The sequence below is a fragment of the Camelus dromedarius genome, chromosome 10 (assembly GCF_036321535.1).
Source record: "Camelus dromedarius isolate mCamDro1 chromosome 10, mCamDro1.pat, whole genome shotgun sequence".
NCBI lineage: Eukaryota > Metazoa > Chordata > Mammalia > Artiodactyla > Camelidae > Camelus > Camelus dromedarius.
In genome coordinates, this window is record NC_087445.1 from 3,766,604 (window position 1) to 3,791,298 (window position 24,695).

Below are 24,695 nucleotides of genomic sequence, written 5' to 3' on the forward strand. Positions count from 1 at the left end.
CCTGGATAAGCCAAGCGTAAAAAAAAATACAAAGAGGCCAGTTACTTACCAGAAATTGTTCAGGGATGTAGGAAATCAGAGGGAGGACCTGCACGAGGGACCAGCCCTGGATGTGCACCACAGACGGCTACAGGCTGAAACTGGCCAGGTCACTTTTTATTCACTTTTTAAATTGAAGTATAGTCAGTTTACAATGTTGTGTCAATGTCTGGTGTACAGCACAGCGCTTCAGTCGAACATGCACATACACATATTCGTTTTCATATTCTTTTTCACCGTAAGTTGCCATAAGACATTGGGTATAGTTCCCTGTGCTGTACAATATGAACTTGCTTTTATCAGATTTTGTGAGAATCCTCCTGTATTTTGAAGCGAGAGACACTGTGCCAGAGTTCAGCAGGTGTTCTGTGCGATTCAGTGGGTTTGGAGATGTAATTCTTGGTGTATCTGTGGGAGAGGGTGAGCTGTGAGTCTCTCTACTCTGCTATCCTGGCACCTCCCCTGGCCAGGTCACTCTGCTTTTCTCCAGGTTAAAACCTCTCTAATGCAGATAATTTTTAAAGAATTTTTTAAAAGATTTAAATAATCTGCAGCAAAGAGAATACTGCTTCCAAAGACGAGGCCTACAAAAGGTGGTCCAGATTAACTGGTACTATTCATAAACACGATATACTCATTCAATGCCCGAATCAAGTTTAGCAAAACCAAGGGACTTCATGCCTCTTCCCTCGCCTGTCCGCTGCTGAGTTGGCCAACCTCTCCTGTCTCTCTGTGCCAAAGGAGGGGTGCGGAGGAAAGCAGGGCTGATAAAACTTCATCCTGGAAAATACTCCTCTTGTTTGAATTCACTTCCTCTCCCAAACAATTGAACCAGCTGCCTGACGCTCGGGAGAGGATATGTGACCAAGCTCAGAACAAACCCTTATCGATTCTAAATGGGGAACTGTAAATACCTTCTCTCTATTCCAAAGCTCGTTTGAATGACCTGGCAAAGAAATGCCTAGAGCAGGGTCTCAGCGGTCATATTATAGGTTCTCCCTCAAAGGGGATGACAGGTGTGGATTCCACCTCATTCCGAATGTACAATGTGGAAAAAGACATTAGGGAGAAAAACAGAGCAGAGGTGCCTTGTCCTGAGCACACTGGGGCCTCTGCACTCCTGGTCTGCGAAGAAGTGCAAGCCAGCCAGGAAAAGGGGAAGGAAACAAACTCGAGATCATCCCGAGGCCAGAGGAGTTCCTGAGGATGAATTTGGTGGAAGTTTCTGGCATTACTAAGTCTAGACACCCTGAGTGGCAAAGACATTTAGAAAGACAGCTTTCTATATTCACATCCCAGGTCTACAGAAGAAGCCCCTGGCAGGCTGTTTTCAATTAGACTGATTTATATACCAGGAAAAGAGTACTTTTAAGATAACAACCGCTTAGTGTTTTCTTTTGTTTTTGGCTTACCACATTTCTAAGGACAGCTCCTCTGGGCATGATGTGCTATTTAGCATTTCAAACCACAGCAGTTAGCGGTGAAAAGTCTCTTCTCTGGAGTATTCATATACCTAGGCGGCCCATAGCTCTGTTTTTTGGAAAGGGAGGCAGCTTGCGACTCTCAGTCTATTAAATATTACACTCAAAAGGTTGCAACCTTTCATCACTCTCCCAGAGACACATATTTCTGCTGCTTACCCATAAGCCACAGATGGCAAAAAAAAAAAAAAAAAAAAAAAAATCAAGCTCTACCCAGAGGAGGCAAACTGATTTAGAAGATCTTCTCAAAGGAAGGTGGGAACATTAGAACTGAATCAGCCCTAAGTACTGACCTCTTCCAAGGAATCCTTCTGTCACTATGTTGTCCCATCGCCTGAATGTGTCTACCCTCCTGGTCGTAGATAAGGTATGTGTTGCTCGGCAGACACACAGGCAGTTCAGAGGAAATCTGACCCTCTTCATGATAGGACCAAAAAAGGTACTGATTATTTCTCCTACATTTCTTTTCTTTTTTATTTAAAATTTTTTGTTGTTGTTGTTGGGGGGTAGGTAATTAGTTTTACCTATTCATTTATTTTTGGAGGCAGTACTGGGGATTGAACCCAGGACCTTGTATATGCCAAGCATGCACTCTATCACCTGAGCTATACCCTCACCCTTGACATTTCTTATTCAACTGGAAAATTCTATACTGGGGCACCAGGAACAGGAACATGTAGGACGGAAGTAAGGTCTCAAAACTCCTGACAATCTTTATACATTAAAAAGGAAAAGGTTACATGGTTGTAAAGGCAGAAAACAATAAACTATAGGAAAAAACTGTTCAACAATGGGAAGAAAAAATGGAAATTCGCTCATTCCTTATAGGTGAAAATTTACACTAACAACTGTACTTGAGTTACTTAAAAACCAGCCCCATTCACCACACTATATCTAAGTAAGAAAAATCAGTTTTGCCAGAAAATAAAATGTCCCACAAGAGTCCACACAGTCAAATTTCCCAGCTGCAAACCATTGGGCTTATGAGTATAAACTTTTCAAACACCAGAGATCAGCAGCTCACAGCATTCATTTGTTCAAACTGTACATTCCTCATCCAAAGCTGAAGGTTTTTTAAAAGGAAAAAGTGAACAACAATTTCTCCTGCCTCCTTCTCCTGACGTCTCTGAACATATGTTACTGAATGAAATTTCTCAAGCTCACCATTGAAATGTCGACAGGTAGGACACAGGGGAAAGCCCCGTGGTCATTTCTCAGAGGTGAGCAACATACTTAAGTGACAGCAGTGTGATCTTTAAGCCACACAAGCTCCCAACGTCACCTCAAAAAGACGGAAGTGATAAACAAGAGTCACTGAGAATCACACGTGTCAGTTATCACCAGAGATTAGTTATAAGCACATGTCCGGTTTGTTGGGGTTTTTTTATTTTTTTGTTTTTATTTTCTTAATTTGGGGGGGGGGTTCTGTTTGCTTGTTTTTTTTGTTGCTGTTTCGGTTTGGTTTGGTTTTTGGAGGAAGGTCATTAGGTTTATTGATTCATTTTTAATAGAGGTACTGGGGACAGAACTCAGGACCTCTTGTGTCCTAAGCACACATTCTACCACTGAGCTATTCCCTCCCCTCTAGTTTGGTTTTGTTTTGGACTGGGATTGAAAATAAGACAAACTATTTTAGGTTTTAGACATTTATCTTGTAAAAATCCTTTTAGTACATTAAACCTGGAACAGGGATTGGATACTTTCTGTTTTAGCTAAGAAAGACTGACTCGTGAGACAAAGTTATTTTAAACCCATTTGAGTTAGATGAAGGTAGAAAAACTGTCGATCTTTTCTTTCCTCCACTCTAACTGCACATTTAAAGGAATTCATTCACAATGGTAACAAAGTGATAAATTGATTTATTATACACCATTATACTGCCATATAATCTCCTTCAAAGCCAAGGGAGGATGCATTCTGTTTTGATAACTCAGCACAACAAACCGAAGCAAAACAATGAAGTATCACCTTCTGCACAAAGCCTCAATCACACCCCAGCCCTAAACCAGACAGACGTGCCGCTTAATGGAAAAAGAAGCTGTCGTCTAGTGTGTGGCTTACTGGGCAGAGGCAAGGCTCTTACGCCATGACTCCAAGGTTAAATAATAATGAAAATGTTCTGTGAACGTTCTAAAAAGCTAACCTATTAACTCTGGGGCTTGGATAACGCTGCGGCAGATAGTAGCCCCATTCTTCACTGCAGGGCGCGCGAGCTGTTCAGAAAAGAAGAGGCAAGGAGATCGTGTGCGTCGTCAAGTGCCCGAGGGAGCTCTGAGCGCCAAGGGTCACCCTTGGGCTGGGGTGAGGATGAAAACCTGCCATGAAATGGGTCCTAGTGACTCCTGACCATCTTCTTCAAAGCAGGTATGGAAGCAGACCGGCATTAGGCGGCTGCCCAGATCACTTCTCTTAAATAGCAACGTTATTTCACCTCCAAAGAATGATAATTGCCGAATCCTACGTGTGTGAGGAACGTAATGAAAACAGACCTGCTCGGGGGTCTGGTCCATCTCTGGCGACCTACTGACCGGCTACCTTGAAAAAAGCCACGTGACCTGTCTAAGGGCCAATGGGATGAAATGAGAAGGAAGGACTCGCTGACCACTCAGCTGCTTCTAGGTCTTAGTGCCCAAGGGTGCTGGGCTGCCCTCCACCAAAGAAAGCCTCTCCCCTCCACCAGTAGGTGCCTTTATTTGTCTCCTGATCAGAAATACGTTTCCACTAAAGTCATGCTTTATTGCATACAAAATGCTTGGTTAGGTTAGATACATGTAGCAGTTGGCTAGAATTAGGGGTGAAGGTTCACACTGCATTCCCCTGCAGGGCGTCCCAGAGGTCAGACGACGTAATCTTGACCTTGTCGCTCACCTCGTGCCACCTCCCCCCACCCCTACCATGCCATATCCGAAGGTATCCACACACCACCCCTGCAACAGCCCCCATGCCAAAAGGAAATGGTCTCTGCCTTCCAGGGGTTACAGTTTTGCTGGGAAACAAGAGGCTATGTCTGACAACGTCACCTCTTCTGATGTAACCCTGTACTGCAATTATTGAAATTAATCTGAGCAGACAACTCTGTAAGCTATTGTATTTTTTAAGGCTTTGTCACGATGCACCAATGCTGTGGGGCCTTTAGGTTCCTAAGTAGCTGGGTGAGACACAAGCCTAGGGGAAAAGGACATTGGGGGACCAAGAAATCCGCTTCAGGGTGCCTCAGCTTCCCCGTCATTCAGCACCTCCACGTGCTACGTTCCTGGCCCCAGTGAACTTACTTTCTACGTCCCCAGGTGGTCCAGATGTGAGCAAGCAAGCATTCAACCCAACTGCCACTCACCACTGTCACCGTGCCCTCCTTCCACATTCTAGAAGACCCTCATTAGACCTCCCTAAAATGCAGTTAATTTTAAAATCCCTGATCGCTACCTTTAAAACATACATTTGAACCTTTTCTCTCTTAAACCTTTGCAGCCTTTCCTATCAGAGGAAACATCTGAGGGCACGCGGAAGCAAAAATGCAAAGAAAAACCTCACATTCAACTCTCAGTCTTACAGGACGCTCTCACTAGTCAACTGCGTGAACCTGCAATTCCCACTTCCAAGGAGAAAGCACGCTGGAAGCCTCTCTTCTCCCGGTCCCCACAGGACTGCTGGTAAGACTAGCACTGAGTCCTGTAAGTTCACAGTAAACCCACTAAAAGAGGTACCCGGACCGTTAGGGGTTTATTACCATTTCTGACATCAATTCAAATGCCTACAGATTTTATGCCAAAATGAGAATGTTTTAACTTTGAATTATAAGCTTCCAGTGACCATCCAAACAAATGTAAAATACTTTGTTTTGCTTAAAACTGATTCTGTGCGGTGCATCTTACTGCTCAGTCACAGAGAACGGCAAAAACAGCTTTTATTTTGATGAGCTGCAGACTTTAATCCAAAGATCATCCCCAGTAGACATCACTTACTTGGTGCCACATATGTAAATTTATATATAGGTGGGTGCGTGTGTGTGTGTGTGTGTGTGTGTATTCACTACGCTTTACAAATATGAATCCATTCATTCCATCAGCAAGCATTTATTGAGCACCTAGTGTCACACACTTAATTAGGCAGAAGAGATAAAAAAAGGATGAGCAAGTCCAAGGTCACAACCCTGTGACAGGCCGAGAGGAAAAGCAGATAAGCAAGTAAGTAATGAGTATGCATTGTTGCAAATGCTGTCATGGGGAACAGAGGTTATTAAAATAATACCTGAGGCAGCCACTGCCTCTCATTCTCACAACACCCCGCAAAGGCAGGTGTCTCCCCACTTCCCAAATGAGGGTGCCTGGCTGTCCCACACCACACACTACCTCTCCATGGGCGTCGCCATCTGCATCACCATTCGTGTCTCCCATCCACATTCTGGTCTCAATATTATACCTGCCGGCCTGCGTTGGCTTATTCAGACATCTCTCAAACTTCTGCCTAGAATTATACAGCACACTGCACACCCCTCGGAGAGAAGAACGCAGAGAGAACCCTGGTGGCACTTTCCAACTGGCTATATGGAGCAATACAAGAATATTAGTAACACAAAGCAAGGATGGAGCATGGACGGGTGGTCTGTGGTCATGACTGATGGAGTGCTTCAGACAGCAAGTCATTTGGTTTCTGAAAGGGAGAGAGCACCGTAGAGATTTATTCAGGAGGGAGGACCCAGGTCTTAAGATCACGTCAGGTCAGACGGTGGAAGAGGAAAGAAGGCCAGTCCCTCAGGCAGGCGGTGTTCAGAGAGGTGCCCAGAAGGCTCACAGGTTAGGCTGAACCACAGCCACGGGCGTAACTGGAGCCCAACGGTGGGACAAGCCAGCCTGCATCTGCCCCAACTGCCAACTGATAAGAGACGCTAAGGCACCTGGGGCATTAGAATGACCCAGTGTCATAGCACACGGAGAAATCTGCCTTTATAAGAACTCCTCCCAGAAACCACTACATGTGATGGAAGCAGTTCTTCATCCCACCTCCTGGAATAGAGGGTGAGACCCAACGGGCCTCCTGGAGTTAACACAAGTCACCAAACAACATTCTAAAGACGACAGTCCCATTCACTGCAGGGACTGGTTTCCCCTTGGAGGATGTGCAAGTTCAAGGCCAGAGCTTCATTACTCAGAATCAGAGTGGAGAGGCCCAGGGCTGTCAGCAATGTGTCTCCCCCATGACTCTTTCTCCCAAAATGGTAAACAGACACTTAACAGAACATTGAGTTGCAAACCAAGTTACTAGCATGCCTGGAATACTCACGTGTCTCCTCCAGTCGTACAGATGATATCTGTCTTTGTTTGACTCTTTACTGCTGAGAAAATACTTTTACATGTCTTAGATTACTTGATATTCAACAACAGTCATGAAATAAGCCTCTCATTTTCTAGATGAAGATCCTGACGGTCAGAGAGGATAAGTGACCTATTACAGGTTATAAAGCTGGCAAGTTGTGGAGCCAACTCTGGACCCGAATATCTGTCCAGTGGTCTGTCTGCTCTATCAATCATCATAATACCTTATAAAGTTCTTTAGAGTTGACAGAGAGCTTTTATAGTAGTCTTGGGCGGTACCCACACTAACATAGACAGACAGGCACACACACACACTCTCAACCCTGTACATACACACTCTCTGTTCTCCGAAAAGTAAAGTAACAAGAGTAATAATCTAATACTATATTCTACTTATTTAAATACCCATCTTCCCTCCTCTAGCTACGGACTTTGTCTCAGCACATTTACAAGGTAAGTGAATAGCTATTTTTCACTATTGCTAAAGATATGTAAGTGAAGTCTTAAATCCTAGCTGATGCTCTGTTTATAACTCACTGCTTAGACCAACCTTGCTTTGATGTTAAGCACCTGCCCATTTCCATTTTCGGCCACCACACTCCTGCCTCCACTCCCAATCTCTCAGCGACACACAGAACAATATCTTTCCTATGGGTCCACCTAATGTCCATCCAATGTCAGCATTTGTTTTCAAGAAGTGCCTATTTCCTGGCAGACATAAAATTCACTGGACTTGAAAAAAACTTCAAAAAAAAAAAATCAACCATTTACCGCATTTTTAGGCAAAAACAAAAGATACACCAGTCAGATGGTCATGTATACTGTATTTTTAAAAATCCCCAACACTAGGTTTTCCAGAGCACTTCTTTCATATTCACAGGTCACATAAATTAAATTATTCAATAAACAATTTGTCAATTAGACTTGCACAGTGGAGAGAAAATTATACACAAAAATGTAGACAGAGCCAAAAAATCAAAGCAAAATGCTAGTGACAAACGGGCAAACCACTTTCCATCACAGAGGCAGAGGGCCTGTCATCACACCCACGAAATAAAGATTCACACCCACGAAATAAAGATCACAAACTCCCCTGCCAGCCACAGGGCGGCCTCATTCTTTTTTTTCCCTTCTCATAACACATAATTCTATCAAAAGATCTTAATGCAAATAAGGTCAACATACTTAATCTATAAAGCAATCATCTCACCTACTTTGAATCATCCGTTTTTATGAGAGAATTTATAGAATCAGGCCACATTACACAAACAGAATTATAATATGTTTTTTCACCTGCTCCCAAAGAAAAACTCTATGTACCACTCATCTCGCTAAAAACCACAGGAATAAAGCGACTTAATTTTAGTTAAACCAAGTATTTCAACCACATACTCTTAAACCCGAACCTTAAACATATCTGTGAAATATGCTTTTGGAGAGCTTCCCTTCTTACTCACTCACTCACTCAGTAAATCTCCAATATACAGGAAGCTCGTCCTAACCACAAGCTCCCAGTGATGCTCTGAGTCCACACTAAACGTTCACAGAAATACTCTGATACAGTAATTTTTAAAAGATTGCTTTCCTTCTGAGCTATTACTTGAACCTGAAAAAAATTTTACTTAAACTCAACTTTCACAATTCTCATTAGGTAATCTAGGGTGTGGGTGTTTTTGAATTTCCTTTTCGTGGGGAAAAATGAAGCACTGAGCCAGGACATCAGATGTGTATGGAAAAATATATATTTTGATACACATGTAAATAAATACCTACTTTTGGGGGTTATTTAAAGATCCGTCTGTCTACTCACAATACAAATACACAGCGGTCTAATTCCTTATGTCGAATTTAAATTTAGGTGTGAAAACTGGGTTTTCGGCTAAAAGTAGACCAGAGCACAACCCACCCTGTCAAATACTGAGTCAAGGAGAAACCCATCCAGCCCTTGGATGCTCCCAAGAAATCACTCTTTGTTCGCCTAGCACGGAAAGGCTTCACATTCAGAATCCCAGCTCCCGCAGCAATGGAAGTATGCTCTGAATCCAGATAGCCATATTAGGCTCTCCACCAGGGATTTGTCAAAAACTGAACATTGTGAATGAAACCAAAGCAACCACTGACACCAACTAGGTAATTAAATCCCAGGTTTAAGAAGTTTCAAAATCAAACCCAACATCAAAATCTGGCAAGTCCCCATGTGTGACCTACGGGTATTTGTGCGCGTTACTCTGAAAATTCAGCAAGGGGGGAAGTGTTAAGCTTTTTAAAGCCTATCCATTAGTTTGTACTCGCTGTCTAAATCACACTTAAGAGCTAACTCGAGTTGCAATTATAGCTTAGCTTTTGCCTCATTGTCTCAGAAGGGCAAAAGCTGACGAATTACTGCAATTAAATCTGTTCTTGTACAGGGGTCTTGATCAATACACTTTGCATCATAATCTAACACTGAAATTGCCTCTCCACTCCTCGGCCCCTTGGATTAGGTGGTTTATTTCTGGTCCCCAGTCCTAGCTGAGTTAGAAACTCTTCTCTCTGCAATTTGCACATCTCCTGGAAGGGCGAGGGAGACGCCTGAATTCAAACTGCATTTGTTTTCCGCCCACTGCCCGCGATATTATGCATTCCCACAGCCCAGAAGCGTGCGCTTCCGGCACCCTCTGTACCTGCCAAGTTCCTCGCCGGTGTCATAGTAGTCATCCACGTTTTCCTGCCTGAACACGGTCATGATAAACTGTCACGCCTCACCAAAGCCCAGCGTACTTCAGCTCCGCTTCCCAAACCATCACCACCGCTCCTGCGCCTCCGTGGGCCCCTCATGCATCAGTCTCCAGTCCTTAAAAAAAAAACAAAACAAAACAGCAATAATAATAGTGAAATAACAACCCAAAATGGAAGTACCCCTCCACAGTTCTAAGACACGCTCGCTGAAGACCACCTCTCCGGAGCAGCTCCTCCCAGCCGGGTGGAGAGGAGCACTCTTTGTTAAACCCGGACCAGAGACGCCCCCAGCCCCGCATCGTTGGCGCACGCGTGGGGCCGGGCACAACCGCACCCCAAGGTTGGCGTCCCCGAAAGCAGGGCGCTCAGCACGGATCGGAACCCGCTCCGGAAGTGGCTGGCCTCCCCTCCTCCCCTTTCTCTGCACACACACCCACCCAGCTCCCCACCTCCAGGGGCGCCGCGGAAGAATGAAGCCCTCGCCCGGGTGGAACGCGCCTCGCTCGAAGCATCCCTCTCCTGCCTGCAGCGGCGGAGCAGCCCCCGCGCTACCTCTCGGCTCCCGCACGTCTCCGGCCGCCGCGGCCACCTTCTCTCCTCCCTCGAGCCAAGCAGTCCCCAGAAGCACATTCCTGGCGACTCCCGCTCCGTTACCCGGCCGACCCGGCGTGCGGCCGCCCGGGGGAGCAGGGGAGGGAAGGGAGCGGCTGAGGGAGGCGCGGCCGCCCGCCCCGAGTCTCCGTGCCCCGACACAAAGCGCCCGGCCCGCGCCACCTGTTCCCACCCGGCCCGCGAGGCTGGGGCCGCCTCCGGGCTGCTATCCCACTTCTCCCCGCCGTCAAGTTTCCCCCCGCCTCGGCCTTCCCGGTTGCTCGGGGCACTGCCCGGACAAACCCCGCCGCGCCGCGGCCACGAAAGCAAAAGCAGGCGGCGGGGCCCGGGAGGAGCCGGGGATCCGCGCGCGGCCACTCACCCGGGCGCCCGGGAGCTGCCCGGGTCCCTCCGGAGCGCTGTCGGAGGCCGACGGTAGGCGCCAGCGCCGGGGACGAGCCGGGTGGTGGCGGGAGCGCAGGGAGGCAGCGAGTGGGGGCGCGGACCCCGCGCGTCCGCCCCTGCGTCGGCTCGGCCGGGCTCTCCCGCTCCGGCTCTGGAGCAGCCCCTCGGCTCCTCGCCGTCTTCCGGGCGGAGGGCGGCCGGCGGGCGGCCAATGGGGACCCCGCGGGCGGGCTGGCGACACGGCCCACCCACCTCCGAGCTGCCCAGCCCGGCCGGCGCTGCGGGTGCTGCGCGGCGCTCGCTGCTCCTCCCCGCTCGGCGCTCCGGGCTCGCTGGCGCGCTCTACCGCGCACACCCCCGCGCACACCCACTCACCCCACACCCGCGCGGGGAGCGCCGCCCGCGCGGCCGCGCGCAACGTGGGCGCCCCACCTGTGACACGCTGCCCCCTTCGGCGGGGTTCCGGAGAAGAGCGTCCTGCGAATGTGTACACAGGCCAGGCACGGTGCTCGGCACCGGGAAATTAGAGACTGTAATAGGTTTTAAAAAGCCCCTGCCCTCGGGAGACTTGCATTCTGGTGGAGAAGCTACACAATAGATATGGAAGCAGATAAACGAGCATTTTAGAAAAGACCAGTTCTATGGAGACAATACTGCGGGATGACGGGGCGCAGTGGACCGCATTAGATGGATTTCTAACCCATCTCCAGGATAGGTATTTGGAGCTGACATCTGAACTATGAAAATATGAAACCTGAGAAGAAAGGTTTGAGGTCTCAGAGGCCCAATGAAGCAACAGGAACGAAGGGTTTACGTATGCTGTCCCATATGGTTGGCTGCTGATGAGTTGAAATGTGGTAAGTCCCGAATAAGGCACGCAAGAAATGTGGAATACACCTGGATTCCAAGGCTTGGTAGGGAAATAAGGATGAAAAATCTCTCTTGACTTTTTTTCTATTAAACGCAGGTTGAAATGATAGTATTTTGGATATATTGGGATAAATAAAATACATTATTTAAAAATTAATCTCACCTTTTAGTTTTAAAATGAAGGTAGTAGAAAATACAAGGGTACCAATGTGGCTTGCAGTTATATTTCTGTGGGCTGTACTGGTCTACACAGAGACCACATATCTACTGGACACCTTTATCTTTTCTCTCTACTTCTTACCCCATGCCCCCACCAAGCCCTGGGTGGGGGGAACAGAAAGGATGATTTCCCTTCGGGGATGCTGGGGATTCCTAAACAGAGAAAAACTCCTACGGGGAAATCTACCTTACTGCCGGGAGTTACTAAAACTGGTATGTGAACCCTCTGAGATTCCAGATCCGTATCATTGTTCAAATTCCCAGATTTTCTAAAACAAGATGGTTTAAACTCTCTTTAGTTCAACAGAAATTTTAGACTGCAGAGATTTTGGCCTCTAGAAAAAAATAAAAAAGCCCCTCAGATCTTATGTCAGACACTCCTCTTAAAGACCGTTTCATTCAATGGACCACAGGGGAAGCCACGGATTCCTGATGATAGAATCAAGGGAAGACTCCACATGGGGAGGTAGTATCCACCTGAGAGGCAGGGTTGAGCATTAACACAAAAGGATCTCGAGAAGCGAGAAATATAGTCAAAAATAACAACAAAAATTGTGATTCATCTGGGGGAAATGAAAATGAAAACATCTGTTGGTGGGGGAATTATAAACATAGATACTTGGAAACTCGGAAGGTGCTTATGGATGACTGCTTGAAGACTAATATGTACAAAGCTAATACGGTTCTTGCAAAATAAACGTGCGTTTTCCAAGGCCACGAGAGGGCTCCGTTTGGGGACTAACACGTCTTACCTACCCTATTCGACATGCTGATCACAGGAGATTTTCTGAAATAACGAAAAAGAGAATGAGCTTGGGAGTCACAAAATTGGATCTAATCTTGGTTGAACCATGTAACCGTAGCTGTGAATGACCATGGCTGTGTCCCTTACCCCTAAACTTCACATCTGCACTAAGTTAGGCAAACATTTTATCTTGAGGGGAAGGCAGTGAGGTAGGTTGGCTTATTTATTTATTTTTATTGGAGGTACAGGGGATTGAACTCATGACCTTGTGCATGCTAAGCACACACTCTACCACTGAACTATACTGTTCCCCACCCAGGCAAGCATTTTAGAAAGGGAAATGGGCTCCAAAATTTAATGAAGAACCAGAGTCTTAATTATCCTCCCCATGAATATAAGTTGGCCCTAGTGGCTTGATTCTAAGAAAATGTGGTAGAAGGGACATGGTGTGATGTCCTTCTAAAGCTACGTCATAAGGTGTTAGACCTTCTGCCCGACATTCTCTCTCGCTCTCTCTTGCTCTCTCTTGCTCTCTTGTTCCTGCTCTCTCCACTCACTCTGGAAGCCTTCAGCTGCCATGGTTACCCTGGGGCTGCCATGTGGAGAGACCATGTGGAGAGACCACAGAAAGAGAGAAACCGGAGGAAGCCAGCTGTTCCTGCCCCATCCCCAACCCCCAGCTATTTGTGTCTTCACAGCCCAAGTTCTGCGAGCAGAATAAATGATTGTTACTGTTCTAAGTCATTATTTGGGGGTGGTTTATTACGAGGCAATAGATAACTTATAAGAAAACTGAACTCTTAACATGTAGCAGATGTCAGGCAGACTAAACCATTCTCTTGCTTAATCTTCATACAACACTGTAAATTAATTGGGGTTTTTTTCCCACTTTATTCTTGCTTAAGCTTCTTAGTCTCAGTTTTATCACCTGCAAAAGGGAGACAGTAACTGATCCTTATATAGTCCTTAGAGTTGCTAGGAGAGTCTTAAGAGATAACGCATCACATCAGAATGTTGGGGTCATATTTTCTATAATGTTCCAAGCAAGAAGAGCTCTGAGGGATATCTCTTAAATGGAAGACAACAATACTATAGTCCTGAAATTAGGAGATTCAAGCTGGAAAGGACTTCCGTGAAAATAACCTGATTATGACATGGACTGTGGACTATGATAATCACGGTGATAACAATTAAAACAGACTCAGGTGGAGAATTAAGGACATTATTTTATATCTGCATTAGTCAGAGTTAAATAACTGCTGCTATGAAACTCAGTAGATCTCCAAAGTTTATCGCATTAAAGGTTTAGTTCTTGCTCTCAGCACAGATGTTTGCAGGGACTAGAGAAACAGCTCCACTCCACGTAGTCATTTATGGACCTGGGCTTCTGCTCTCTCTAATGGATCCATGGTTCCTCCGTGCATTTGAATTTTTCAGTTCATCCTTTTCATCTATTGGCTGATGAGAAAAGAGAGAATCCAGAAAAGACTGCACTGGAGATATTTTTAGGGGGTCAGGTTTGAAGTCTGAGGCTTAACCATTTCTTACGCAAGATGTTCTAAGAGTAACCAAAGTGGGACACACTAGCTCAGTTCACCTTTGGATTCCTTTTTCACAACATGCCTTTGGCTTTTATCAATGGCTCATATTTTTAAATGGCCCCATGAAGAACGTTTCTGCACCTGTGGTTTCTCTGTTGACGATACGGCCATTACGCAGCTGAGTGCCTCATATATAGGCAGGCACGTGATGGATTCCAGTTCCTCTCAGCATTGAGCACTAAGAGAACTCATCTCTCCTGACCAAATGATGTTTCTCTTTTTGTCAGACAATGAAAATTATAGAGCTCACTCTATGCTCCATTTTCCCCTGGATTCCAGAAAGCACGTGGCAAGATCAGAAAGATAATCCTCCAAGTGATGTCCAATTTGCCATATTCTCTGAATCAATCAATAAGCATTTATTGTCTAATCTATATTAGGATGTTTATTGTCTAGTCTATACTAAGGTTGCAAAGATAAATAAAACATCCTCTGTCCACAAGTAACTCAGTCCAATGGGGGAGACCAAAGACTAAATTCCATTCAAGTGTGATTATGCTAGACAGAATCCGTGTATTTCTCTAGATGTACTTGCTACCTCTCTCCACCCTTACAGGTCGGCAGGCTCAGCTGTAAGATTATTTTACTGTGCTTCCCTGTCCTCTGGCTGCAGCTTGATTTGGCCAACAGGGAACCTGGCATGAGGTCGAGGAGAAGGATGAGAATGAGCTCAGGGTTAGTTACTGTCTTGCTTTTCTCACTGTGAATTTGCCTCAGTCTCTAGCAAACAAAGGTCACTGCTCCTTACCAGGTAAACTCTTCTCTGTGACTTTCTCTGTCCAGGTGTTGGTAACCACTCTCTCTCTTAGCCTCTCTGGTCCTAGAGTTGGTGGCAGCTCCGTGTTACTAACCTGGGGTTCCTGCCCCCATCCCTGTGGTTCCGTTGCACTTCACCCACACCTCCATGACTCACCCTCATTTGACTGTGCTATCATCTTCCCTCTGCAACCCTGACAGCCTGCTGTGGGAACGCGAAAGGAGGGCGCTTAATTCAGATAAAGGCCAGGGATGGAGGGTGATGACAGGGGTGAGGCTGGGGTTTCAGGGAAGTTTCCTAAGGGAGTTGACATCCTACTTACTAAAACATATGAAAGAAGATTAAGAGTTAGCAAAATAAAATAGTGTGCAGTGGGCTGGTGGATTGTGGGGTGGTTGGGGTGGAAAAGGAGGACGTCTAGAGAGAAGAAAACAGGATGTGAGAAAGATAATGGCTCATTCAGGAATCTAAGTCATCAGAGCTCAGGCAGTGACATGTCAAGAGATAAGAGTAGAAAGGGGAAGGATCTTTGCACGGTGTTCAAAACTTGTGTTGACTGAAATAAATGCACAGCCTCAAAGTTGAGAGTTATGTTTTATTCAGCGGACATTTCTGAGGACTTAAGCCTCTCAGATCACTCTGAGGGACTGCTCCAAAGTGGCAAGGTAGAAGCCAGGATATATGAGTTTTTGCAACAAAGACCGTGTAGTGGGAACATCGAAAAGATTACTGTTAATTAAAGAAAATCAGATGTCTCAAGTTAAGAAATTTAGCACTTTTCTATGTATGGGAAGGTGCAAAGATTCAGGCATATTGAAATCATCCCTTTGATATGCACCTAGCTGTCTAGGGCCAGTGTCCTGTTCTTTCCCATCCCAAGTCCCCTCAGGGGGCACTGTTGGGGTGGCTGCAGAGGCGGGGCTGCCTGTTTGTCTGCATCCTGAGTTCCCTCCACTCACTGTCAGGGGTGTTGGTAGCAGCTGATGACTTGATGGCCACAGCATCCTTTGTTTACTGATATGGCTGGCAGTAGTTTTCCAGAGTGGAGAGGTAAACCAAGGCAGATCTTGACAACCTTGTCCATTATGCTCAGCACTTGGGTCTTCACTCTGAAGACTCTTTGATACCCAGGGTGATTAGTGCTAATCTGGCACATCCTTGGAGATGGTGGGTAGAGAAAAACAATGAGAAACTTTAAGGAGGTAGAAATCAGAAGACCTGGTACTAGGGGAAAAGGACAGAGTCAAGGCGATAATCCCATTCTTTGGTTGAGTGACTAGGTGAATATTGCTGCCATGTAAGCTGAAATACAGATGCCCAAGCTGATCAGGGGAAGACAAGATGAGGTCAGTCATGGAGATACAAAGTATGCGGTGCCCATGGGCATCTAGATAATGACCAGGTGGAGCTGGGTACCTATAGGATAGCCGAGAGTAATTCTGGTGTACACCAGAGGGGCTTCAAGCATGAAAGTAGATGGGGTCACACAGGAATAGGATGCAGGACTAAAAAGAAAAGAGCTAAGGGCAGAATGTTAGGGAATAGAAGCATATTAACCTGAGCAAATGCAGAGGGGCAAGTATGCCCGGCCAGTGCTTATAGACTGCCCGTTAGTCTGATGAGCTGCTGTGGGTTTTCCTTGTGTTTCTCAGGGCCAGAATGGGCACCACCAATGAGTGGACTAGATCTCATGAATACTGAGTGCCTCAAAAGCCTCCTGTATGTAAAGTGCGTCGTGAATATTTACTGTCTTGGTCTAATGGGTTACTAACTTCCTTATCTACGCTCAACACAACTTGTGAGTTTCATCCATCCCATTTATTTACTTGTTTCCATTACAGAATAGAATATTCACAAACAAAATAGCAAAGGCACACTGCACACCTCCTCCTGAGCTGTGAGCTATTTAAAGAACCTCTCCAACCCCTTCTCACACCATTGCTCCAGACTCACAGCCTTTGTGTTGCACGTGGGTTTAAAGATTAGGACTTAACAGTACCTGCCTGGCCCCCTGAAGTTTGGGACCCCAGGTTTAAGACCCCATGGCATGGATTTTGCCTACTTGCCTACTCTTACTTTCCTGACTCAGTTTCCTTCCAATTTTTATTTATTGTATCCTGTGATATTGAAAGCATCTCTAATCCTTATTAAATCCTTTGTAAAAACAAGTTGGATGCAAATAAACACGTACAAATCTGTGACTAGTGTCTGAAAAAACACAGGAGATTATAAACATATGGGGATACAGGTATACGTTGGTTCCTAGCCTGATTTGTTTTATGCCTGGCCCAATTTCTTTTAGGTTCTGACACTACCTGAAACGAAAGATTGGTAAAACTAAACAGCACTTACAAAACTCATCCCCTAGAACAACAGCCAGGTTCGTAACTGCAGGTACGTAGAGCTGTCTCTAAGCAGTGTGTACACATCACTCATTTTACCATTAAGTGCGAAAGTAGATTTCATATAATACACCCTTCTCCCTCCAGAGTTCCTGCTATTGGATTTTTAGTGCAGTTAGCTACTAGATTCTACATTTCCCTATGACAATATTTGGATATAATTGGGAAGGAGAATGGAACATTCAAAAGAGTTTCCGTCTTGTTGAAGCAAGACTGAAAGAAAAGTCATCCAGAAGGAAGCAGTCAACATTATTCATCCATTAGAACTGGATGTACAAATCATAATTATTGATAAAACTTGAACTCATAGCCACATTGATTTAGCTAAAATAGTTATATTTATTTTTACTGCTTCTAACTTTTTCTCTGTTGCTATCTAATGAACCTTTTAAAAATCATCAGATTTAATATCCTTGATTTCTATTTATTTTCCTTTCAGAAAAAATTATGGTAAAATATTTCGAGTCAGTATCAAAATTTGTCTTTTGAGGGGTACAGGGCACACAGGGTATTAAATATTACAGAAGATTCAATTTCAATAAAAGCCTCCAGGTTTCTTGGCATGGTTTCACGAAATATAAGTCCCATTACTCAAGCCAGTGAAGTGATTTACAGTCTTATTCATCACAGTTTGGTAAGATTTATAGAAACATTGCTTTTTAAGAAAGACAAACTTGTCACGAATTTTTCCAGAGGGTTTTGTCAGTTTGAAGATTTGCAAATAAAGCGATAATCATTCACCCATTTCAATGCTGTAGTCTCGTAAATTCGCACACCTGTAAAATTGATGTTTTTTGCTTATATACACTTAGTAAGTCCAAGTATACGCTTTAAAAATGTGTAAGAATAACAGGCATAATTTAATTTGTTGCTCAAGTATTTCTGCCATTTTCTCTGAATTTTAAGAAATTTTGAGATGATGAAAATTTCGGAGGAGCTACCACTCAAGAACAGTATACTGGGTTTATAACATCTTAGGAATCTAGAATTACTTCCAATAGTTTAATGCTCATTCCTTTAATTATTTATTGAGTGATAAGGATAATGGTTAATAAGACAGATCCAGGGAGTTATGATTTAGAAGTAGCCACATTTTATATTTCTACAGAATCCTCTTAAAGAAAGGATCTACTTGGTTTTTCTGAAATTTCCTGCTTAAGTTTCCTAGAAGAAATCCCCCAAGTGGAGCTCTCCAGCCACAATCAATGAAAGGAGTCCTTAACCAAGATCACACACACAAAAAAGGCACAGTAGTTAAAAAATGCATTTCCGAGTCCTTCTGCACACCTCCAAACCACTCCCCTCTCTCTGGTCTACCTCACTCTCTTAACATGTGAAAAGCGTAGGTTCCCACCTCCCCCATCCTATCCTAACTTTACGCAAAAGGGATTAATTTTTCAAATATTAACTAAATAGATTCTTTCATATGTGTATTTTAATTGACTTAAATGTCTTGAACGACTTAAATATGTCTTTTAAAAAAAAGTTTTGTCTTTGGAGTAATTTGATTAGATATTTGATTTATATAAGGTTTTAAGATACTTGTAGGGTCTTTGAGTGTTAGAAGTCTACATTTTATATCTTTAAATAGGTCAAAAAGCTAGTACTCAGAAAGCTTGGTGCTAGGCACATGATGGTACACAGTGAATTATTTTTTCCTGGATGAATCGCCTTTCAGTGTAATTAATTGGCTGCAATAATGTTCTGATATACAGACGGTCTTTGCTTTTAACCAAAATACATTCCAGGAGACTAAAGCATCGTGCATATAACACTTTTCCATGGGACAAATGCAGCAATTGGAGATTGTACCACTGACCAAGGGTTTGGCATGAACTAAACATGACAGTAAACAGAAATGTCATAAAAGCCGAGGCTCAGCAACAATAAATCTATGAAAATACAAAATGGTTAAAAGATGCTCCAAGTCTAATAAAATGGGCATAAATGCACCATAGGCATCACCACATAACTCCACTCTAATAGATACCTGTACGCATACACATGCAGAGCACACAAAACGCAACTTTGTAGTATCAGAAACTCTAATTAAAATAGTATGCGGAATAAAATCAGCATTAATTAACAGCATTAACAATTAATTAAACATTAATTAATTAATAATGGTGGCTACCTTCTTAGAGTTTGGAAGGACTTTTGCTGGATAATGCGCATGGGTCAGGTTCCTAAATATCTGTCCAAGAAGGTTCAAGCTGATTCCCATTTCTCTCTTAGGAAAGTTCCTTAAAGCAACAGGAGGCTTTGAAATTCATCAGTGATGCTTCAGAGTGCTATGAAGTTATCAACATGTGTTATTTGTTGACAACATGTGTTACTGGTTGCTTCTCAGAGAAAAGATCTCAAATTTGACCAAAAATTGCTCCCATTCACTGTCTGCTGCCTCCTCGATTTATTTACAAATTCCATTTATCATGAAATATAAGGAAAGCTCCCAGAAAAGAATATACAATGGCCTTTTCCAGTTCATTGGAGAACCTTGAACTTATAGTAGTTTTACGTATTCTAATAGCGTTGCCAAGCAAGGCGTATCACAAAATCTGACCGACCAGAGCTGTTCTCTCCCTCTCTAACAGAAGCCGCACAGCGAAAGCTAAAGGGCATTTTGAACTTGGCTGTATGGTGAGTAAAAAACCCTAAAACCTTCTAGCTGTAAGGTATTAGAAACACTAACAACATACAAAAAGCATCACTTAAATGCACATCTGCACCTGAAAGAAGGTAAGGAAGATACAACCAAAAGAAAAAATAAGGACATAAGTGAATCCTGATGCACTGGGGATGGGCTTCAGCTCAGGAGTATAAGGCATTGGATTTTTAATACTCAGGTGGGACAAGAGATGAGACTTCGTGCAGTTTTAGACATAGCACTCCCCGGAGATCAAACCTTCAGTAAGAGGTGGACTGGCTCTAAATCTGCCCACTTAACACAGGCCTGTGACAAAAAGCTGATCTGATCTGCCACAAGGTGTGTGAGAATTTGTAACCTCAGGCTTCCTCCTCATGTGAATTGAATTTCAAATTGATATTTCATGTTGGTCCAGAATCACCTCTGTCAGGAAAATAGTCCCGAACTGGTAAACTCCTCTGGAGACACCTGCCCTCATCCCACCCCAGGGAAGAGTCCCAAATCCCACTGAAGACGAGCTCGCAACCCAAAACCAGACAACCCTCGGGGAACCAGTGCAGCGTAATTAGGAATCACCAGGTTTGATAAATGACAGAAATAACTTCTCTCTCAAGAACTTTAGCTAAGAGGACAATTGGACAGAGGTTGTGAAATAAGAATGTTTAAAACGATTAAAGACATTGAAGAAAGAATCAAACTTAAAAGTGATAAAAGGACACAAATGGAAAAGGGTTGTTCGGTGATTGTCATGCTGTATGAAATATGAAATGCATGAACTTCCATCCAAAAAGAGATGAAAAGTGGGACCTGTGGGTCTTATACATGTTTGACTAAACCAAATTTTTCTCCAAATAGTGCATTCAGCCATGATTTTTTAATGTCTGTCTGTTTGTTTTTTTTTTTCAAGGTTAAGGATGGAGGAGAAGGGTACCAGCCCTTAAAGAGAAATAACAGATTTGTGTGGCTAAAAAGTAGACCAGAAATCCTTATGGAACTGCGTAGTGATTGTAAATTCTTATTGGGACCATCTCTATGCATTTGTACAAGTTTGACATTTTTAAAACCATAAGACATTTTTCTTTCATCATTGAAAACAATGATTTCTATTTGGCCACATTTGAGTAGGTTACACTTTAGGCTCCTACTTTTTCCTCTCCATATCAGTTGTGATGTTATTGTAACTTGTTCACCTGTGTTTCTGAGGGTTTTAGTGTGTAGATAAGGAAACTTCCATAAGGGAGAACTTTGTAGAAGCCTGGAGTTGAGGAGACCTGGGTTCTACCACCCACTGTGCCGTCAAAACCGCCATGGGGTCTTGTGCAAGTCACATGATAGCTCTGAATACCAATCTCTCTCCCGCCTTGTAATGAAACTTTGTACAAGACAGAAAATACAAGCAGAAAAAGTAGCAAATAAAATCTGTGTGTGGACCAGATTCCACCGATGTGTAATTCACGCCTGACTGGATTACTTTCTTTTTTTTTTTTTTAATAGACTGTATTATTTTTTACAGCAGTTCAACTGAGGGGAAATTTTAGGAGTAGGTACCGAGATATCCCATATAGCGCCTGCCCCCACACACGTACAGCTTCCCCTGTTACCAGCATCATCAACCTCCTGCAGGATGCAGAGTGCAGGATGTCACATTTGTCATATTGATGGTCCTACATTGGCACGTCATCATCACCCAAAGTCCATAGCTTACGTTAGCGTTCACTCTGGGTGTGGTCCATCCTACGGATTCGGACAAATTGATAATGACACGTATTTACTACCCTAGTATCACACAGACTAAGACTGTGCCCTAAGACTCCTCTGTGCTTTGAGTGTTCGTTCTTTCTCCCCACCGCCTTAACCCCTGGCAACCACTTGATCATTGTATTGTCTTCATAGTTTTGCCTGTTCCAGAATATCATGTATTTGGAATCATGTCGTATGTAGCCTTTTCTGATTGGCTTTTTTCACTTGAGACTATGCTTCTAACTTTCCTCCATGTCTCCTCATGGCTGGATAGCTCGCTTCTCTTTAGCATTGAATACTATTCCACTGTCTGCCTGTACCACAGTTTACTCATTCATCACCTACTGAGGACATCTTGGTTGCTTCCAAGTTTTGGCAATTACAAATAAAGTTGCTATAAATATCTCTGGGCAGGTGTTTGTGTGGACGTAAGTTTTCGACTCTTTTTGGTTAACTACTGAGGAGCACGGTTGCTGGATCCTGTTTAGTTTTGTAAGAAACTGCCAAACTGTCTTCCAAAGTGGCTGTACCACTTTGCATTTGAAGCAGCGATGAATGAGAGTTTCTGATGCTCCACAGCCTCGCTGGTATCTGTGTGTGGATCTTGGCCACTCCCATAGTGTGTACTCGTACCTCGTGTTGTTTGAATTTGCATTTCCCTGATGACATATGATATGGATGTCTTTTCATATGCTTATTTGCCACCTGCAAATGGTGGCAAATTAATGAGGTGTCTTTAAGGTCTCTGACTCATTTTTTAGATCAGGTGGCTTATTTTTTTTTTTTTATTGTTGTGGATTGCTATTTCCGATCTGTATTCCGTGGAGTTCCTTGACACGTGCAGTATGTGTAACGTGTATTCCGTGAGAAAGAGTGTTCCATGGTCAGATAAACTTGGGGAATTCTAAAGTAAATAGGGTTAAACAGTTTCTCTTCAGCACAACTTCTGAGACCTTTCATATCCTAATGTGTAGGGCTCCAAGTCAGGAATTTGGTAAAGCAGTTCTCCCTAAATTATTGGACCTCCTCTTTCGCCCGGGAACTTGGCAGCATGTAAGAACACTAAATTTTCGCAAAGTACGTTTTGTATCTTTCAGTTCTACCGTTCTGCATATAATGATATGGATACATTTTTATTTATGTGCTATTTCTAAGTCCATTTTGGTGGATATAGACATAGGTTATGGCACTCTGTGTATGTACCAAAGTAGTCCCAAATTTGGAAACTTTCTGTTAAGAATATTAACCATTCCTTAGGTCCAACCCATGTCCTGTTTTTTTCCAGGAAAATTTTCCTAAAATTTACGATCTGCCTTGATCTCTCTTTTCTAAACTGCTTTAGCCCTTCAGCTCTGTCTATGCAATTTACCCCCAGACATGTATTCCCTTACATAGCCTTTATTATTCAGTGTTTGATGATCTCATCTCTCAATACAGAGTTTGCATCTTCAGAAACGTGCCTTGTGTTGCTGCTGAGCGTCCTACACCTGGTAAACACGTGGCTTTTAATACAAGCTGTCAAATAATTTTTTTTTCCTAGGCCTCCCTTCCTTCCTTCACCTTTTGATTAAATATATGTTAATTGAAAGTGTAACAGTTCTATTTTCAAAGTGGATCACAGTAGTGCTAAATTAGATCAGCTGGATTTTGGTATACACTGCAAGCTTTTTAAGCACACCCAGGGACAGGTGTTCAGAAGGTGCAAACTTTTCAGCACCTTTAAATTCTGCACTGGGACCATCTTTCCCAATGACTGATGGGTTGTAACCTGCCAAAAAGTGGAAAAAAATTTATTTAATGATGACTTAAATGTATTGTATTTTGACAATGGAATAAACCATTTAAAAATATGATTGCAAAAGACAGGCTTAATATGCAGCGTAGTAAATGGTTAACATATCCTGGCCTGCCCTAGGAGTGCTTTGTGATGTTAAATAGGATTAGCCAGGCGATTTCTCAGCATTCTGATTATGATGCAGAGGCAACCAAATATTTGTTAAAAGCTGTCATCAGGGAAACCCAGGCCTTTCAATCTTCTAGTTAGCAAGAATTGGAAGTTCTCTATAAATGAGTAATCCAGATACGGGAGCAACCAGAATACCTGAATTGGAAATGCTTCACATGATTGAGGAAAACTCAATGCATGCTTTTACCAGAGATAGTTACTTTTAAAAGGAATAGCAAGATGTGCGAAGCATCATTGAACCAAACACTTAAAACAAGTGAATTTCAATAAAACTGTTAAAAAAAAAAAAAGAATTGCAGAATTTTATCCAGAGTGGCATTGAGAATGCTCTTGAAATTCTTGAAGGAGAATACTGCTCTGATGTGATAGAACAAACCATCTGACATTTAATTTACAATAGAAACATCTTCTTAAAATCTCTGAGGTATGGCTGAATTAGTTATCCGAGAACCTGCAGAATTAACGTGCCCATCAATTGTTACTGCAACAGATTTGTTAAAAATAATTGTTCACGATTTTGTGTTGAAGGGCAATTTCAAGTGTAGTGACACGCAAGATACTAAAAAAAAAAACAAAACAAAACTTTTCATCATCTTACTGAAAATACAATGTGTTTATCCTGGAGCAAGGCTGTTAATTAAGTACTTGAAAATAGACAGGAAGATGCTGTCTTGCAAGGACGTTCCTCAATAGCTCTAAGCATGTAAATACCTGAATTAAGCATTTGTTAACTGGCATTGGAGGAGTAGGTCATCTATTAAGATAATAAAGATGTGGCATCAAAGAATCACTTGTGAGCAGCTGGCACTGGCACTCATGGGGCCCCCGAGTATGCGTCCTCCTGTCTAGGTTGGCCCCATCACAGGCTTGGTCTTGAAGCTAATTTGTGATCTGTCGTGAAGTGCGGATTCGTCCTCCAGGCCCCATGCCCTGACCTTGCTCTTGGGATGAGAGTCATGCCCTGACGCCTGTCAATACTCTTGCCTGATCTTACAAGGTCCTACTCCCAAGACAGAAGCATGTTCATGATGGTGCTGGAATGTGCCCCCCAGGATGCTCCCCCCAGGTCTCCCTTCTGGAATGAAAGACTGGCCTTCCCAGCAGCTGGGAGTGCCCCTGGCAGAAAACCCTTAGCTGTCAGCCCACTGGAGGACTTTCCTCAGTTGACAAGAGCCTCCTGGCCCTACCCAGGGTGGACTATA

At 43.6% G+C, this 24,695-nt stretch overlaps 1 protein-coding gene and 1 long non-coding RNA gene across 9 annotated transcripts in view; one reads left to right on the forward strand and one right to left on the reverse strand.

The window, feature by feature from the left end:
* Nucleotides 1-10,774, reverse strand: part of DAPK1 (death associated protein kinase 1) — a 180,601-nt gene extending 169,827 nt beyond the window's left edge. For 3 of the 7 annotated variants that reach the window (XM_031447142.2, XM_031447148.2, XM_064490111.1), the window contains exons 1-2: nucleotides 10,524-10,774; nucleotides 9,496-9,665 (exon numbers count right to left, since the gene is read on the reverse strand). In XM_031447142.2, coding sequence (XP_031303002.1) covers nucleotides 9,496-9,557 — 62 coding nt within the window. In that variant the 5' untranslated portion in view covers nucleotides 9,558-9,665; nucleotides 10,524-10,774. Of the gene's footprint in view, nucleotides 1-9,495; nucleotides 9,666-9,767; nucleotides 9,849-9,884; nucleotides 9,941-9,999; nucleotides 10,042-10,102; nucleotides 10,271-10,523 lie in introns of those variants that run through there. The other 4 variants (XM_031447144.2, XM_031447143.2, XM_031447145.2 and 1 more) reach the window with 4 other exon arrangements.
* LOC105084697 (uncharacterized) lies at nucleotides 10,401-21,210 on the forward strand. 2 transcript variants are annotated; one of them, XR_836728.3, is made up of 4 exons: nucleotides 10,925-11,403; nucleotides 17,041-17,132; nucleotides 19,735-19,780; nucleotides 20,695-21,210. It is a non-coding gene; the product is annotated as an uncharacterized LOC105084697 (long non-coding RNA). The 2 variants fall into 2 exon arrangements; XR_010382569.1 differs by lacking the exons at nucleotides 17,041-17,132; nucleotides 19,735-19,780; nucleotides 20,695-21,210 and adding exons at nucleotides 10,401-10,576; nucleotides 12,946-13,087 and having other exon boundaries at nucleotides 11,257-11,403.
* The last annotated feature ends 3,485 nt before the right edge of the window (nucleotides 21,211-24,695 follow it).